We start from the raw sequence: 17,756 nt of genomic DNA, 5'->3' as shown, positions 1-17,756 counted from the left end.
TTCTATTTAGTAAATTTGGTGTGTGTGTTTTCTGTCTCTGTGGGAAAATGTTTTTGATTCATGTTTGTGTAGCATTGCCTCTGAGCAGACATGACTTATTTCCACTTTCTGCCATGCTCATAATATTTACGGTACCTATAGGTTTTATTTGGTTGGCTCTGTTTACATTAATCCACAGTATAGTTTGAGTTGATTTTAAGCACTGCAGTTATTTAAAACTATCATATTCTGAGATATAAATGTGGTAATAGGAGCATGATAATTTTATACTTAAACAGGGCTAGTGTGTGACTTGAAAACCATGTAGCTCGGGAGAAACTAGGCATCAGTGACTTTAAGCCACCAATTTGCCTACTGCCTTCACATCCAGGGAACCAAAGAAGATAATTATGTTGTACAGATAAATAAATTACGAAATGACACCAATTATTTGCTGTAGGGAGTCCACACTGGAAATATTTTTCTGTTGAGTACTAAGAGTTTATTCTAACAAAACCGGGATTTCTAGCTAGACAATTGGAAAGTTTCCCTCCCTAGAATTCAGAAGGAACTACTATAAAACTTTGTGTTAAATTCTGAGTCAGTACCCCTGCTGGCACATAATGAATTGAGATTTCCAGCTAAGGGGATTAGTGGTGGATTCCCTGAAGGGGACATACTCCAAGGAAAAGGAACTATATTCTTTAAATGTTACTCACGCCATCATTTAGAAACTAGCTATTTGAATCCTTTGACAGCCAGTGTGGGCACACTTCAATCTTTGCAAACGTCTGAGACCTTTTTTCCAGCCAGCTGGGCCTCTCGGGGTTAGAATAAGTTTTGGTTTCTCTATTATGGGAAGAATGACAGCTCTTCTCTCTCATAAGGTGCATTTCACAACTCCCTTGGCCCAGTGTTGTTCCAGGCTTGAAAAAGAAACAGAGTAATGGACTGGAAAAGACGGTTGCCCTTCCTCTCCCCCTGGCCCTAGAGCTGGGAGCAGGACAGGGCACAGCACAGGCTGGGGTTGGCACCATTTGCATTCGCTACTGCGCCTGGCCCCTGGGAGTCAGGATGCACGTACCCTTCCTGCGGGACAGCTGATTGTCACCATGGGGGACTGCACGTTCCCTTCCTGCGGGACAGCCGATTGTTGCTGTGGGGGATTGCAGGCCTGGTGTTGCTAAATCTTCTGAGATTTTGAAGAGATGCCAAAGATAGATATCTATGTCAAATCTCCCAGTTTTGAAGTCAGGGAGGGTCAAACAAAACATGTTTATGGGCCAGATTGGCTTACCAGTTTGCAGCCTCTGCACCTGACCCTTCCTGTTATTCTTGTATTTTGTTCCCTCCCACCCCTCTGGCCCTACCAATCAAAACTTGACTCCTATAGGAAGGATTTTTCTGTTACGGAGTATCTGGTAAATCCCGTGAACTCATTTGCCATGTATGAATGGGAACTTTTTGCTTCATCCTCTCCTTCAGTTCTTGGCATTCTTGGAAAACATGCACCTGTTGACAGTGTCTCCCTCCACCCCAAAGACCATCCCCTTTACAGTCACATGCCCACAGCTGACTGTGAGGCTTTCGGAGCACTTAGAAGGAGAAGGGACAGCCGGCCTTGTGATAAGGGTGGTTTGGGTGTCTGGTGTTCCTCCAACCATATGCTACAGAGAGCTGCTTAGCCCTCCTGGGCCTAGAACTGGTGACTTCTCCCACGCCAACATGTTTCTCTCCCGTGTCCTTAGAGCATAAAATACATCAAAATTCGGGACGGGGATGATGGTTATTCAGACTTCACGGGCCAGCTGGTTTAGAATCTGGCCTCCCAGCACCATCCCTTATGACGTGTGTATACTTTGAAGCCTGATGTCAGAACGATGTCTGCTCTTGCCTTTCCAGAGGGAGCCAGACCAGGGCGATAAACTACAGTTCTAGAGTCTAGATTTAGAAAAACTATTGTTTTGATAGCCATTGATGAATGGGAAGTAGTTGATGTCGATTCAGGAAGTGAGGCATTCTCTACTCCAGAAGCTTAAATTCCCCTTTTTTGGGAGTGACCTAAAAAGTTTATAAAGTAAAAGAGTTGGACTTTCCCTAAGGCTTTCAGATTATTCTGAAACTGGCCTGTGACATGGACAAATCTAAGAGTAACAGTGAACACTGAAAAGCCATGGAAAGCAGATTAATAGCCTCCTCTTTTTTTTTGTTTAAGTTTTCATTTAAATTCCATTTAGTTAACATACATCCTAATGTTAGTTTTAGGTATACAGTATAGACTCAACACTTCCGTACAAGACCCAGTGCTCACCATGACTAGTAGACTCCTTAATCCCCATCGCCTGTTCAACCTGTCCCCTGTCCCCCTTCCTTCTTGTAACCATCAGTTTGCTCTGTTATAGTCAAGAGTCTCTTTCCTGGTTTACCTCTCTTTCCCCCGCCCTTTGCCCATTTGTTTCATTTTTTAAATTCCACGTGAGTGAAGTCACACGGTATTTGTCTTTCTCTGACTGGTTTTACTTAGCAGAATACTCTCTCGCTCCATCCATGGCGTTGCACATGGCAAGACGTCAGTCTTTTTTATGGCTGAGTGGTCTGCCACACACACACCACATCTTCTTTACCGATTCATCAATTGACGGACACGTGGACTGTTTCCATAGTGTGGCTGTTGTAGATAATGCTGCTGGAAGCATCAGGGCGCGCGTATCCCTTTGAATTAGTATTTTTGTATCCTTTGGGTAAATACCTAGTAGTACAGTTGCTGGATCGTAGGGGAGTTCTGTCCTTAACTTTGTGAGGAATCCACACTGTTTTCCAGAGCGGCTGCGCTAGTTTGAGTCCCCACCAACAGTGCAAGAGGGTTTCTCCACATCCTCGCCGCCACCTGTTTCCTGTGGTGTTGATTTTAGCCATTCTAAAAGGTGCGAGGCGATAATCTCATCGTAGCCTCCTCTTTTAAAATAAGTTTCTCCCAATCACAAAATAATAATTAAAATGTTAAAAGTAAGTTCTGGGGCCTCCTGGGTGGCTCAGTCAGATGAGTGTCCAACTTCGGCTCAGGTCATGCTCTCCACAGTTCGTGGGTTCGAGCCCCGTGTCAGGCTCTGTGCTGACAGCTCGGAGTCTGGAGCCTGCTTCGGATTCTGGGTCTCCCGCTCTCTCTGCCCCTCCCCCGCTCGCTCCCTCTCTATCTCTCTCTCAAAAATAAATAAACTTAAAATAAAAATAAGGGGGTGCCTGGGTGGCTCAGTCGGTTGAGCGTCCGACTTCAGCTCAGGTCACGATCTCACGGTTCGTGAGTTCGAGCCCCGCGTCGGGCTCTGGGCTGATGGCTCAGAGCCTGGAGCCTGCTTCCGATTCTGTGTCTCCCTCTCTCTCTGCCCCTCCCCCATTCATGCTCTGTCTCTCTCTGTCTCAAAAATAAATAAACATTAAAAAAAAATTAAAAAAAAAATAAGTTCTATATGTTGAGTATATCTAACTTTGAAGATCAAGAAAAGATAGCCACTATCTTAATATAATATCCTGTCAGTCTTTTTTCTCTTGCATGCATATATATTAGTGCATACATACTATTTTTACAAACAGAGCTCATACTATGTATAATAGTTTGTTCTGTTTAATTTTTTTTAATATTTGTTTATTCTTCAGAGAGAGAGACAAAGTGTGAGCAGGGGAGGGGCAGAGAGAGGGAGACATAGAATCCGAAGCAGGCTCCAGGCTCCGAGCTGTCAGCACAGAGCCCGATGCGGGGTTCGAACCCACGAACCGTGAGATCATGACCTGAGCCGAAGTCGGACGCTTAACCGACTGAGCCGCCCAGGTGCCCCTATGTAAAATATTTTGTAACTTGTCTTTTTCACTGACTACATCGTGAGCATTCTCCTGTGTCCTCAAATATTCTTCCTTAACGGTTTCTTACTGGCTGCATGTCAGTCAGACACATGAATATACAATTTATTTAGTCAGTCTTCCGTTGAATATTTAAGTGTTTCTGTTTTTTTTTCTTGTTCGAAGTAATGCTGCAACAAACACACTTTTACGTAAGTCTTTGTGTGGATCTCCAATTCTCCTCTGGATAAATGTCAGGGAATGAGATGAACATTTTAAAGGCTTTTGATACAAACTATCAAATCTGACCACATCCTTTAAGGACCTTATTAAAAATACTCGTTGTAGCACTCACAGCTTTATTCTTGAAGGGTTTCAAGAAGTCAGTTCCCCTATTTCCCTATAGGACCAGTTCCGTGAATGCCTCGAGGATTCCTTTTCTCTCTTTGCATTCTTGAGGACAATGAATGTGTTTACCTTTTGCATTTGACAGATTAGGGAGCAGAGACGTTAAGTACTTTGTAATAACGGTTTTACTTAGTAATCATCAGTCTGTTGCGTGTTTTGGGATATCTGTGCCTGCTAAGCAATTGTAGTAACCACCGTGAGACCCGAGGCAGCTTCAGGTCACTGTATCCAAAGCTGTGATCTATAGGACATGTGGGAGCAACTTCAAGTCAGCATCGTAGGCCTTACTGAAGATGAAGTGCATTCAGGCTTGTGTGTGCCTGTCCCGTGTTGCCCGTCCTGTCAGCGAGAATGACCTGGAAAGGGGGAAGGGAAGGAGATGGTGGAGAGGGTTCTTCTGGAGACAGAGCTTTAACGTATGAGCTCAGTGTTCCTCATAGACAGCTGTGTGGTCCTAAACAAGTCTTGTCTTGTATGACTGATGTGTAACAGGGGATCTCCTAATGGAATTAGGTCCTTAACAAGATGAAGCAGTTGGCCTTCATTTATTCTTTTCATGGTCACCTGCCTTCTTCATAAGCAAACGCCCGTTTACCCCTGTCTCCTTCAGCCACTATTAACCGAAAACTCTGACGGCCTGCTGTAGGTAGAATGTTGCCAGGGCTGACCCTGTTCTAAGCACTGTGAGGGTTAGAGACAGTGGCCTATAAGGACTGGAAGAAACTTTAGAAATACAGTTCCAGGGGTGCCTGGGTGGCTCAGTCGGTTGAGCATCCGTCTGACTTTGGCTCAGGTCATGATCTCACAGTTCGTGAGTTCAAGCCCCACATCGGGCACGCTGCTGCCAGCTCAGAGCCTGGAGCCTGCTTTGAATTCTGTGTCTCCCTCTCTCTGCCCCTCCCCTGCTTACACTGTCTCTCTCCCTCAAAAATAAATAAAGATTAAAAAAAATTAATCAATAAAAAAAAGAACTACAGTTCTGGCTTCTAATTTTATAGCACATTCAGCCCCTGGCTTCAAAGAATATATAGTCTTTGGAGAAAAAGATACATACACAGGAAAATATTAAACACCAGAACAAATTAAAAAACAGCACAGGGCAACAGCTTAGTACCCAACAAGGATCACCCACAGTAAAGGCTTTCACATATCGGGGGGAGAGAGAGGACTTTGGGCCCTGGAGATCTGCACCTTGTGCTGGAGAGCTTGTTTTGTTTTGTCTTTATTTTTTAACTGGGCCTTGAAGAGTGAGATTTGAAAATTGGAGGCCATTCCTCCCCAAGGGCTGGTATAATTAAAGGCAGAAGATGTCTGGAAAGCAGGAGTGGGTAATTTTGGCTGGTGCGATGAGGTTGTTAGAAGCACCTATGTCTCAGCCACTTGGCTGCGTGATTTGGAGACAATCTTCTGAAGCCCCTTTTCTTACAGAGCAAGCCATCTTGTAAGTTGGGGCTTTTTTTGAAGTGTGCTTGACATAATATTGAATCAGAGTCTCAGGTGTACAACGTAAGTGATTCAACAATTATATACATTATGAAATGCTCACCATGATAAGTGTATTATATTATTGACTGTATTCCCTATGCTGTACTTTTTATCCCCGTGACTTACTTATTTCATAACTGGAAGAGTGAACCTCTTCATCCCCTTCACCCATTTCACCTCTCCCTCTTCCCTTTGGCAACCACCAGTCTGTTCTCTGGATTATGAGTCCGTTTCTCTCTTTTTTGTTGTTGTTCATTTGTTTTTTTAGATCCCACATATAAGTGAAATCATATGGTAGTTGTCTTTTTCTGGCTTATTCCATTTAACGTAACTAGGTCCATCCATGTTGCCATGAATGGCAAGATCCCATCTCATTCTTTTTTATGGCTGAGTAATATTCCATTGTGTGTATATACCACATCTTTATCCATTCATCTACGGATGGACATTTAGGTTGCTTTCATGTCTTGGCTATTGTAAATAACACTGCAGGAAACATAGGGTGCATATATCTTTTCAGATTAGCATTTTCGTTTTCTTTGGGTGAATACCCAGAAGTGGAATTACTGGATTGTATGGTACTTTTTTTTTTCCTTAAAAAATTTTTTTTCAATCTTTTATTTATTTTTTTTTTTTTGAGAGAGAAAGACACAGAGCGTGAGCAGGGAAGGGGCAGAGAGAGAGGGGGACAGAATCCGAAGCAGGTTCCCGGCTCTGAGCTGTCAGCACAGAGCCCGACGCGGGGCTCGAACCCACGAACTGTGAGATCGTGACCTGAGCCGAAGTCGGACGCTTAACCAACCGAGCCACCCAGGCACCCTGATTGTATGGCACTTCTATTATTAGTTTTTTGAGGAGGCTCCATACTGCTTTCCAGAGCGGCTGCCCCAATTTACATTCCCAGCACCAGTGCTGGAGGACTCCCTTCTCCCCACATCCCTGTTGACACTTGTTATTTCTAGTTCTGTGTTGTCTTGCAGAGCCTGTAGCCTCTCTGTCCCCAGCCCTTTAGCGTTCAGAGCTAACCAACAGAGCTGAGAGAGCCTCTCACCTTCCTGATGGGCTCTTGGGGTCAAACCAGCAGCCCTGGAAGCATACACTTAGGTAGTTTTCTGGAGTGGGTATAGACTGTGACTCATAGTGGATATAGCTACTCATCCCTGGGTGAAATCCTGGCTGAGAAAAGATCTCCTCCTTTTTTTGCAGGACTTACTTCCTAGGGAAATTTACCGCCCCAAAGCCTTAAGTTTCTCTGAGCTCTCCGTTAGGTCTCATAACGCCTCTGGGTTTATAAAAACCCTGAAGTGCTTGTCGGTACCCACTGGAGACTTTTAAACCTTCAATGAAGTCATAGTACTGTGGGCGGTAATTCAAGTAATTCACAGAAGCTAAGGAGTATACACATTTAGACACAAATATCTCCCTACCTTTTCACATACTTAAACACAAAACTGCTTTCAACTAAAAGCTGACACTTGAATCCCGTACTTTGGTTTACTACCAGATGCACTTCAAGATCCTCAGAGATATTTTTCCTACTTAGCCTGCCTGACAGACTCATGTTTGAGCCCCATTCTTTTGGTCGGCTAGAAGATTACCCCTTATTAAAATGTAAATCTTTCCTCTTAATAACTACCAACCATTTATATTACAGCTTACCTTAGTTGAGTGGGACGAGAGAGAAAATGAGATAGAGTTAGGGTCTGGAGTGGGTAAGAGGGATCCCTACCCGGCAGCTGTGCTTTGAAGGCGGCCTGCCCATCGGAGTGACGTCCTGAAGGAGCGCTGCTCTGGACAACCCCCGCTGTGGCTGGGAGGGAGGTAACTGCCGGAGGTCAGAGGTGGCTTCACAGGTTACAGGTTGGGTGCCATCTTTTAAAATCATCCGTGGGACGCCTGGGTGGCTTAGTCGGTTAAGCGCCCGACCTCGGCTCAGGTCATGATCTCGCGGTCCTTGAGTTCGAGCCCCGCGTCGGGCTCTGTGCTGACCGCTCAGAGCCTGGAGCCTGTTTCAGATTCTGTTGTCTCCCTGTTTCTCTCTCCTCCCCTGCTCATGCTCTGTCTCTCTTTTCTCAAAAATAAATAAACGTTAAAAAAATTTTTTTTTTTTTTTTAATCATCGGTAAAAGTAGCCTGGAAAGGTGTCTGGACCTGATAGGTAACATTTTGAGTTGATTAGAACCCTGGCTTGGCTAATTGGGCACAAGTGGACATAGTTAGGCTCTAGACTCCAGACGCATAGACTCTAGACCTTTGCCATGCTTCAGTCTGTCTCCCACGTGGGGACCTCACTGGGCAGACCTCGCAAGGGTGGCAAGTGGGGCCACAGGAGTTGGGCAAGCAGGAAGTGCATTTATTTCCTGCCTGAGCATTTACCAAAGTTTTGTTAAGATCTGTCTGGCCCAATTTTTTTCTTTTTGGTTTTTTTTTTGGGGGGGGTGAGATTGCAGGTCTAGAGTAAAGTTCCCTTTTATATCTTAATCGTCTGTCGTATAGGGAAGAGAGTAGAATTTAGCTCTGATAAAAGGGCCTGAGTTTATGGATGCATTGTTTCTTTTTCCTCCTTTCTTTCGATCCCTATTTACAGAAATCAGTTTTAAGGGTTACATACTGTTACTTCTGCCTCATTTTCCTCCTGACCACTTGCTTCTAATTCAGGTGGCAGCTATTGACATTTTCGTAAAATCCCATGAATGCATTTGAAGATTTAGCATTAACCTCTAACCCCATTTAATCAGTACCTCTTGGACTTCACACCAATAAATTACATATCTGCATTTTACCCAAGAACTTTTGGCCTTCAGCACCAAAGGGTTAAGTATACCCTTAAGGCAAGTAGCAGGTATTTGTCTGCTAAATGTCCCTGGTGCTTTGACTAGCTTGATTCAGTTCAGTTTACTAGTTCACAGAATTCTTTTAAAACTTGTATACATTTTTCCATCGAGCGTGTCTCAAAAATTGAGATATATCTTAGAAAATAGGAACGTATAGTGCATCCATACAATGGAACATTATGCAGCAGGTAAATTGTTTATGCAAAATTCCTAATGGTGTGGGAAGGCACTTAAGATGCACATACTATGTGTGTGGTACTCTCTCACCAGCATTAAACAATATTAACATGCATGAAGAAAGAGAAAAGAGAAACACAGAACGGAAGTAAACCAAATGTGAACAGTGAATGGTTCCGTCTGGACAAAAGAACTAAGATTATTTACCTTTTTATTCTAGATTTCTGCTTTTCTATTATATGAGGTTCTTACTATTGCCTGGGTGTCACTTTTGCGATAAAAAATAAACCTAATGAGGGATTGTAAATTACCACCTACCTCAGTAAAGATTCAAAATATAGTGAACATTTAGGGGCACCTGGGTGGCTCAGTCGGTTAAGCATCTGACTTTAGCTCAGGTCATGATCTTGCAGTTCACGAGTTTGAGCCCAGCATTGGGCTCTGTGCTGACAGCATGGAACCCGCTTTTGACCCTCTGTCCCCGCCTCTTTCTGCCCCTCCCTCCCCTGCTTGTGCGCGTGTGCATGCTCTCTGTCTCTCAAAAATAAATTAACATTTAAATAAATAAATAAATAAAATATAGTGAATATTTAAAAATAAAATAAAATGTAGTGAACATTTGGGGCACCTGCCTGGCTCCGTAGGTTAAGCATCTGACTCTTGATCACAGCTCAAGTCTTGATCTCTGAGTCATGAGTTCAAGCCCTGCATTGGACTCTGCACTGGGTGTAAAGCCTACCTAAAAAAATACATACACACACACACACACACACACACACACACACACACACATATGTATATATATATATTTTTTTATATTTATATATATTTTATATATACGCATATATGTAATTGTCTCTCAGGAAAAGCATCGGTTTTTTTTTAAGTTTATTTATTTAGTTTGAGAGAGAGATTGCATGAGTGGGGGACATGCAGAGAGAGGGAGGGGGAGAGAATCCCAAGAGGTCTCTGTGCTGCCAGTGCACAGCCCAACATGGGGCTCGAACCCACGAAACCCCAAGATCATGACTTGAGCCGAAACCAAGAGTAGGTCACTTAACCGACTGAGCCACTAAGGCACCCCAAAAAAACATTAATTTAACCTTGAATGTTCACTATATATGTATAACATTCAAGGTTAGATTAACGCTTTCTCTGAGAGACAATGAAAAATTTCCCCTCGTAAGTTTTAAAAATTCCTGAGAGTTTTCCATTTAGCACTTTAAGGTATCTCGCGCATCACGCGGTGTTCGTATAGATCGGCGTTTCTTAAACTGGGAACGCTGGTGTCAGCTCACAGGTTTGCTGTAGCTGTTTGGAGAATAGTAATTCAGAATTTTACAAAATTAAGGGCAGATATGAAAATCCTGAAGCATTTTTTTTTTATTAAAAGAATTTTTTTTAATGTTTATTGATTTTTGAGACAGAGGGAGACAGAGCACGAGTGGGGGAGGGGCAGAGAGAGAGGGAGACACAGAATCTGAAGCAGGCTCCAGGCTCTGAGCCATCAGCCCAGAGCCCGACACGGGGCTCGAACTCACAGACCGCAAGATCATGACCCTGAGTCGAAGTGGGCCGCTTAACCGACTGAGCCACCCAGGAGCCCCCTGAAGCATTTTTTTTAAGTTTATTTATTTATTTTGAGAGAGCACAAGCAGAGGAGGGGCAGAAAGAGAGGGGGAGAGAGAATCCCAAGCAGGCTCTGTGCTGTCAGCAGGGAGTCCAATGTGGGGCTTGAATTCACAAACTGTAAGATCATGACCTGAGCTGAAATCCAGAGTGGAACACTTAACTGACTGAGCCACCTAGGCGCCCTGAAAATCCTGAAGCATTTTAATTTCACTTCTCTGTCTTGTAAGATTAGGTGATTTTATTTTAAAAATAAATAAACTTTATTGAAGTACAACACACATCCGCAAACATGCACGAATCCTAAGTATACAATTTATGAATTTTTCGTAACCCTCGTAACCACGCTCTTCTATTTTTATTGCATTGTCTGACAAAATTTCATAATTATACATAAGAAAATATATTGTTGTTCAGGGTTCTATGGTCTCTGGAAGTTACGCTTAAGATATCTTGCTTTTTTGTTCTCATGATTACATTAACTCTCCGAGTTTTTACATATTTCAAGGAACTCTAAATTTCCATTCAGAATATTGTCGTTATTCTAAGTTCAGGATAGAGAAATTGGCCTTCAGAGATTAAAGATGCAAAAAAGTGAAAACTGCAAAATTACTGACAGCTAGGCTCAGCAGATTTAATTTTTCTTTCATTCCCAACTGCGGCTGGTTGTGTGGAACTTGATTCCTGTGCCTCCGCATATGATACAGCTCAGGTTGCTAATCTGAAGAAGCAGATCAGCAGCCAGCGGTAAGTGTGTCAGGCCTAGAAATCCTAGACCAAGCTGGGAGGGACTTGAGAGGTCATTAGCCCAAGATAGGGAAACTGAGTCCTGGAAGGTTACGTGCCTTGCCCAGGGTTGCGGAGTTGGTACCAGAGCTGAATCTAGAATCCCGATCCTAAACCCCATTAGTAAACCACGCTAAGCCTCTATGCTCCTCTTAAAACTCACCCTTTCTACTAAAAATGCAGTCCTCAGACTTTGAAATCGACTTCTCCGGAAAGATGAATAACCTAGCATGTTTTTCAGCCAAACTTCTTAATGGGGATAACCTGACAGCATTGACCTGCTTTGGGTTGCTTCGGGTGAATGAAGGATGGTGTCGGGTTGATATAAATGCCAGTCTGTAATTGTTTAGAGCAGTTCTGGGAGGACATTCATCTGGAATAACCCTGGCAGTAGGGAAAGTATGGCGTGATGTCGACTTGTGACCCCTTCCCTGGGGAGTGAGCTGCGTCAGGAGACCCAGCAGCGTTCTGGAATACTGGGTCTCAAGTCTCTTCCGGGACACAGGACAGGGGGACAGGCTACTGTTCCTGGGCAGTGACCATCGATGGCTTACGACTTTTTTGCTTTTGAGATTTTGTTTCAGGTGACAAAAGGTAGATCGGTAAATAAACTGCTCTTTGGTTTTCTAAGGGAGGCCAGGCAACATATGTTTAGTACGTGCTGATCACTGTGGCGGGCCCTGGGGACTTAGTGCTTAACAAAACATGGCTGTAAGGACTTAGTCTGTGGGGCCAGCCGTTCTGGGGAGAGATCACCACTGCCATCCAGAAATCTCGGTTCTGTTGGAATATCAGATCAGTGAAATGCACAAGGATCTCATCGTAGCAGACTGACTTTTGCCCGCCTGTTTGTCAGAAAGGATATCCTCTCAGTCCCACTTGGCGGCCAACCTCGGCCTGACCTTCAGTGCCACCCTCCACAGTCCCATCCACCAGACCCTTTCTGCCCTTTCTCACTCTCTTCCCAGAGTCCAGGCTTTCCTCAGAGGCCAGGCTCGTTCCGTCCCCAAACATCTGTGACCGTCCTTACTTTTGAGTATGTTTTCCCCTTGTTTAGAATGCCCCTTCCCCCTCTTCTACTTCTCTGGATCCTGCCCAGCCTTCGAGGCCCAACCTGGTTCTCATCTTCTCTTGTCAGCGCTCCTGTGGCACTTGTACCCATACCACGGGGAGATGACAGAGCCACAGTTCAGCCTGCTGAAGGGGACAATGGGCTCTGGAGCCTGTATAACCGTGGGCTGGAACCTTTCCTGAATCTAGACTTCTTCATCCGTAAAAATGGGAGTCATAATCTACCCTTAGCCCACAGTTGTGTGTACTAAATGAGTTCATAGCATTAAAGCCTGTAGAACAATGCCTGCGCATAAGTTCTCCTTAAATTTTAGTTATCATTCCTTCTCGCATGTATTTAATCACGGCCTTCCTTGCGGTAAGTGTTTAATCACTTTAAGTAGCTGCTTACTGGCCCCTAGTGAAATTATAAAGCCCTCTCATGAAGAAAGAATCCTGATTTTATGCTTTCTGTTGACGCTTTTCAGTCCTACACGTGCATATAAGAGTTCCCCAAGACATAGTGCTTAAAACGAAGCTATTACTGTATTAAAGAAAACAGATGGAGCCAACGCAAGAAACTGAAGAGAGAAGATAGGCTTCAGCTCACAGATGGAGTTTGCTTATGATTCTCAGAGCATGTCATTTGTTCTTTTTTTCATTGTTGTTGAGTCTTGTGAGTCCTGCTGTCATAGTCACCGGAAGTGTGAACACCATTTAGCAAAGATGCTAGTAATTTCAGAGGTTGTCTTAGACACTCCTCTAGGCCCGTGGTGGGAGGGAATCTCAGAAGGTAAATTCTGCTCTGTCAGAATATACCAGGGCAGGTGGGTCATAAGCTGGTCGTTACTAATACATCCCCCTTGCTGCGGGGCAAAGGAAATTCACCAGGGTGTGTGGGTGTTGCAGGGGGAAGGGTTGGTGGGGGGAACCCAAGCCTTCAGGCACCCTCCCTCTGTCTTTCCTTCCTCCTTCCTTAGCAGCTCAGGAACTCACAAGCCCCTCACCTGTCCGTGTTCACAAACATTTGGAGGAAACCCACAGTTACTCTCTGGTGGTGGGAAGAGGCGGGGACCCAGGCAGAAAGAAGCACTCCATAGAAAGCCTGTCGCAGGCAGGCAGGCATCCCGGTGCTGGCAGGAGCCACCGAAGGGAGGGGTCTTCTGCCCTGTGCCCGGCGGTCTGGGACTTGAGCCAGGCTCTCCCGCAGAGGCCCGTGGGTGTCCTTTCCGGGATGAAAATGCCACATTTCTCCCTCTCCTAGGCTGGAACAAGATATTAAAAAGTTAAAGGCTGATCTGCAGGCCAGCAGACAAGTGGAACAGGAGCTCCGCAGCCAGATCAGCTCCCTCTCCAGCACCGAGCGAGGGATCCGCTCAGAGATGGGCCAGCTCCGGCAGGAGAACGAGCTGCTGCAGAACAAGTACGTGCGCCGCGCGGGCCTTCGGTCGGGAGCCAGGCGGCCGCACCGTCTGTGGCTTGGAGCACAGGATTTGTGATGCCGGAGGGACCTGGCAAGGGGGGTTTTCGATGAAATGTTTAAAGTGTTCAATTTAGTATTAGGTAGCCAACATATTATAAAATCTATAAAAACTTACTACATTGCAACCAGTTTATTAATATTAGTATTTTTTGCTCATTTAATAACTTCTTCCCTTAGTTTAAAATAGTTATTGCGCCTTTGTGATAATATAAGTAAAAGTGATGAGAAGTAGTTCCGCTACAATGTGAAAATCTTGCTCCTTTGAATGAAAGTTTCCAGGGGAATAATGCACTCTATTTACCTTCATCTCTGGAACTCAAAAATGACATTGAACTTTGATTTTATTTGAAGAGGCAAGCAAAAGCCAGCTCTTCTGTGTGCATTTGTTTATGCTTCCCGTTGATTCGTCCTGGAATTTCTTCTTGACTCAATACGAATATGTCATTTTTTTTATTTTCTTCAATCTCTGCAGTGTGTGCCTGGGGTAGTGATTACTATTCTAGGCTGTGGGCTTTCCCCATTGAAAGAGAAGTCCTTCAGCATTTTTGAACAGCATAACTCGAGTGTTACAGCTTATTATAAGCAAATAGCTTCTCCATTGCTTCTGGCTCACATGTGGGGGATGGAGAACATCTCACCTTACACTGATACACTGAGATAGACTCACCTTATATCGATAGGTAAAGCTGGGGGTGGTGGGAGGCAGGGAAGGGACTGTGGCTAAAATTTCTGTCTGAAATGAAGCACCGTGTGACTCTAGCTCCAGGATCTATTTTGGGATCCTCAGAAAACATCTCACAGCTGGAAAGGAAAGGCTGTATTCAGGCAAAGAAAAACCTCCCCTTCCCACCCTTGACCTCAGTTTCAGCGGGGCTGGATAAAGTTTCTTCAAAAGGTGCTTTGGGGCACTAGACTCAGTTCTACAGCTATCTTTCCCTCTGATGGAAACTTGTTTTATGCCTCTTTTCTGGATTACCTTCTGTAGATCACTTACCTTAACAGGCTAGGTCTTACTCTGTATCTTGCTAGGCAACCTCTCTGTTGATGTTTTGGGATTGTTAAATAATAACAACATTATGTTTTTCCTGGGATCTCTGGGAGCTGACTCTTAGGATTTGCTGTTCAAAAGAGGAGCCATGTTCCTCCAGGGTTCCGAGTGGGCATTTCTAATTACAAAACTCTATGATAATCATTTCCATATAGATTACATAATGCTGTGCAAATGAAGCAAAAAGACAAGCAGAATATCAGCCAGCTGGAGAAAAAGCTGAAAGCTGAGCAGGAAGCCCGAAGTTTTGTAGAAAAGCAGTTAATGGAGGAGAAAAAAAGGAAGAAGTTAGAAGAAGCCACTGCTGCCCGGGCCGTTGCATTTGCTGCTGCGTCGAGGTATGTCTGCGTCACCCGAGCGCTTCCTCTGAGGTGGGCCTGCCTTGCAGCAAGACAGGCATGGGGATTTGAGGCCTTGGGCAGGATTGGAATAGAGCGATCGTGCAGGGATAGGTGGCCACCGAGCACTGTTGCATGAGCTGGCCAAGCCCCGTCTGTGCAACTCGCACTGTCTTGTAACAGCTTCGTCCTTTGGTGACCTCATCGATGGAGTGGGAGGAGGGACTCACCACGGTTCCCGCACCCGGGAGCAAAGTGCTGCTTGTAAATGGGTTTCCAGTCACTTTGTGTGTGGCCAGTAACTGCTAAACGCTTGGAGAGATTCCAGTCTGGGATTTTATTCCCTTTATAGAGCTGTCGCTACTCTCTACTCTCAGGTGTGTGTGTTTCTGGAGTTTTTGTCTTAAAATAGAAGACAGGGAAAATGTTGCTTGCCCAAGTACTTTGTACTGATCGCTCCTGTCTTTGTTGGCTATCAGCAAACTGTCAAATGAACTGGAAAAGATGAAAGGAAACTTAGGTCACTATTAGATATCATTGAATTTGTGGAGTGAGGAGAACTGGGGACTACTTCTACACCATTGAAAAGGATGTAAGGATTCCAGAAACTGATATGTAATTGCCGCCTGAATTCCAGCAAGGAGAGAAGATCGTTTAGAGAACTCTTGGGCGGGGGGAGAGCGCTGGCAGCGGAGGGGAGGGGGTGCTCTGCTTCACTTTATCACTTTTTCCCTTCTGTGTTTGTTTTGACTAGTGAATTCCATCTGTGTGTAGGGGTCAGTTATGGGTTTACAGTTGCAGGGCGAGGGTAAACTATTATTTATTTCATTTTAAGTCTTGACCCTAATTTGTATCTACGTGATACATCTCTACCGTCGTTCTTCCTTAAGTTTTGCTCTTTGCCTTACGACATGTTAAAAGCCTTCTCTTGGGCTCTGTAGAAAAACTGATGGACCATCGTTTCGCATTTAAGGAAATAATAGCCAGAGAGAACTCGTTCCTCCTGTGTGAGCCCGCCACCCCCGGTAGACTCTCTAGTGCACGTAGCTGAGCTCACTTGGCCCATCAGCGTCTATAAAGACTCACAAGACACTTTACGAGCCTGCCTAGCACGTGGGGGTTTTGTTTGTTCATTTGTTTAAAGATTTGTAAGCACAGACTTCTGAAAAAAGCCCAAGTTTCTGAAGCACTGACACTGGCAGGAGATTTTTCTGAGCAGTCACCTGGTGTGGCTTGTGCTGTCCTTAATTCGTCCAGCACCTACCCTGAAAAAAAGTCCACTGAGGAGGATATGACAGTCCCTTAACCAAGTTGTTCAGTGCCTGATAACTGAGAATCAGGACCTTGGTTTCAGTCTCTTCCCTGACTCCCTTTCGCTTCCAGCCAAGCCTGTTTGTTTTGGTCTTCTCCTTAGATGGCCCTTGTCTGCCAACCCTTCCGTAGAGGCCGTCTGTATTCCCGAGTAAATCTCCAGGTGTAAGTCTCTCGCTGGACCTTCCTTTTTGGTAGGCACAGGACACCTGCTTTCTCCATCTGGCTGTTTCTGTGATGTGAAAGCTTAGTCAGCTTCAGAGTGGCCATTGCCATCACCTTTTTTAGTTTGTCCTTAATACGGCCCTGAGAAGCAGCCTGATGCTGTGGCAACTTCACGATTCAAGGGAAGTGAACTTGCCGATGCATAGACCCTCAAAAGTGAAAACTTTTTAGCTCACTGCCCCCTGCTGGAGACAGCACTTGCCCGGGGCTCTCTTACTCAGCTCCTGGGCACCGCCTCAGGTCACGTGGCCTGGTGGAAGCTGGCTGCATTAGGAAGCTGGAAAACCTCACTTCTTATCCCAGTTCTGAGAGCTACCAGCTAGGTGGTGTTGGACTAGTATTATATCTGTGTGGTCTCAGTTTTCTTATCTGGAAAATGGGACAATATGTCCTGCCCTTGCAAAGAAGGCAGAATGGGTAAAGTACCTCACTTTACGCCTGGCTTGTATTAGATACCCAATTAATGATAATTATTTTAGATCATTGTTGAAACAATCAAGGAACAGAGAATGAGCAGACTGAGCCAAAAACTAAAACCTGACCAACTCCGGAGTAGAAGAGAAATATCAGTCCTGCAGTGTAAGTAAACCATACAGTCTTTTAAATCTCTTTCTTTCCTTCTCTTTTTTTTCAAAAGGGGGGAGTGCACCGAAACCTTACGGAATCGGATCAGAGAATTAGAAGCAGAGGGCAAGAAGCTCACGATGGACATGAAGGTGAAAGAAGACCAGATCAGAGAACTAGAACTGAAAGTTCAGGTACGGGGGGCTCAGAGGACTTTCTCGTACTTGGGTTCCTCTTCTGTGTTAGCTGTGTGCTCACTGCTGCAGTGTGGAGATGGTGCCTTTTGATAAGAGGCCAAATCCCACCACCTCGGAAAATCTCTGAAGGCCAAAAAGAAGCTCTAGCCTCGTGCAGCTCGTTCAAGTCACATTTAATTAGCTGGATTCTAACACAACCAGGAATGCTGATGGTCCTTTGACATGGTTTATACCAGAATTTGACTTCCTGTAGATTCATCTCATTCTTTCAGGTTATAGGCCAGACTAGTATCTTTGGAACGTGTATGCCTCTTCTTAGCCCTAAACCTCTGTCCATTACCAGGGAATTCACCGTTCTGGATGGCTCTGCACCTTGCAGATTGCAGTTCTGAGCAGTGCATGAGAGGA

The 17,756-nt window shown here is 44.7% G+C and overlaps 2 protein-coding genes across 2 annotated transcripts in view; both read left to right on the top strand.

The window, feature by feature from the left end:
* The window catches only part of MAN1C1 (mannosidase alpha class 1C member 1), a 296,651-nt gene that overhangs the window by 35,782 nt on the left and 243,113 nt on the right, over positions 1-17,756 (top strand). The gene's annotated exons all lie outside the window — the stretch shown is intronic.
* MACO1 (macoilin 1) overlaps positions 1-17,756 on the top strand; it is a 62,967-nt gene that overhangs the window by 35,684 nt on the left and 9,527 nt on the right. The window contains exons 7-9 of the mRNA XM_078452180.2: positions 13,447-13,605; positions 14,869-15,051; positions 17,225-17,345. Coding sequence (XP_078308306.1) covers positions 13,447-13,605; positions 14,869-15,051; positions 17,225-17,345 — 463 coding nt within the window. The remainder of the gene's footprint in view (positions 1-13,446; positions 13,606-14,868; positions 15,052-17,224; positions 17,346-17,756) is intronic.

Source organism: Panthera onca, chromosome C1 (genome assembly GCF_046562875.1).
Source record: "Panthera onca isolate mPanOnc1 chromosome C1, mPanOnc1 haplotype 2, whole genome shotgun sequence".
Taxonomy (NCBI): Eukaryota; Metazoa; Chordata; class Mammalia; order Carnivora; family Felidae; genus Panthera; species Panthera onca.
This window is presented reverse-complemented; position numbering and strand designations above follow the sequence as displayed.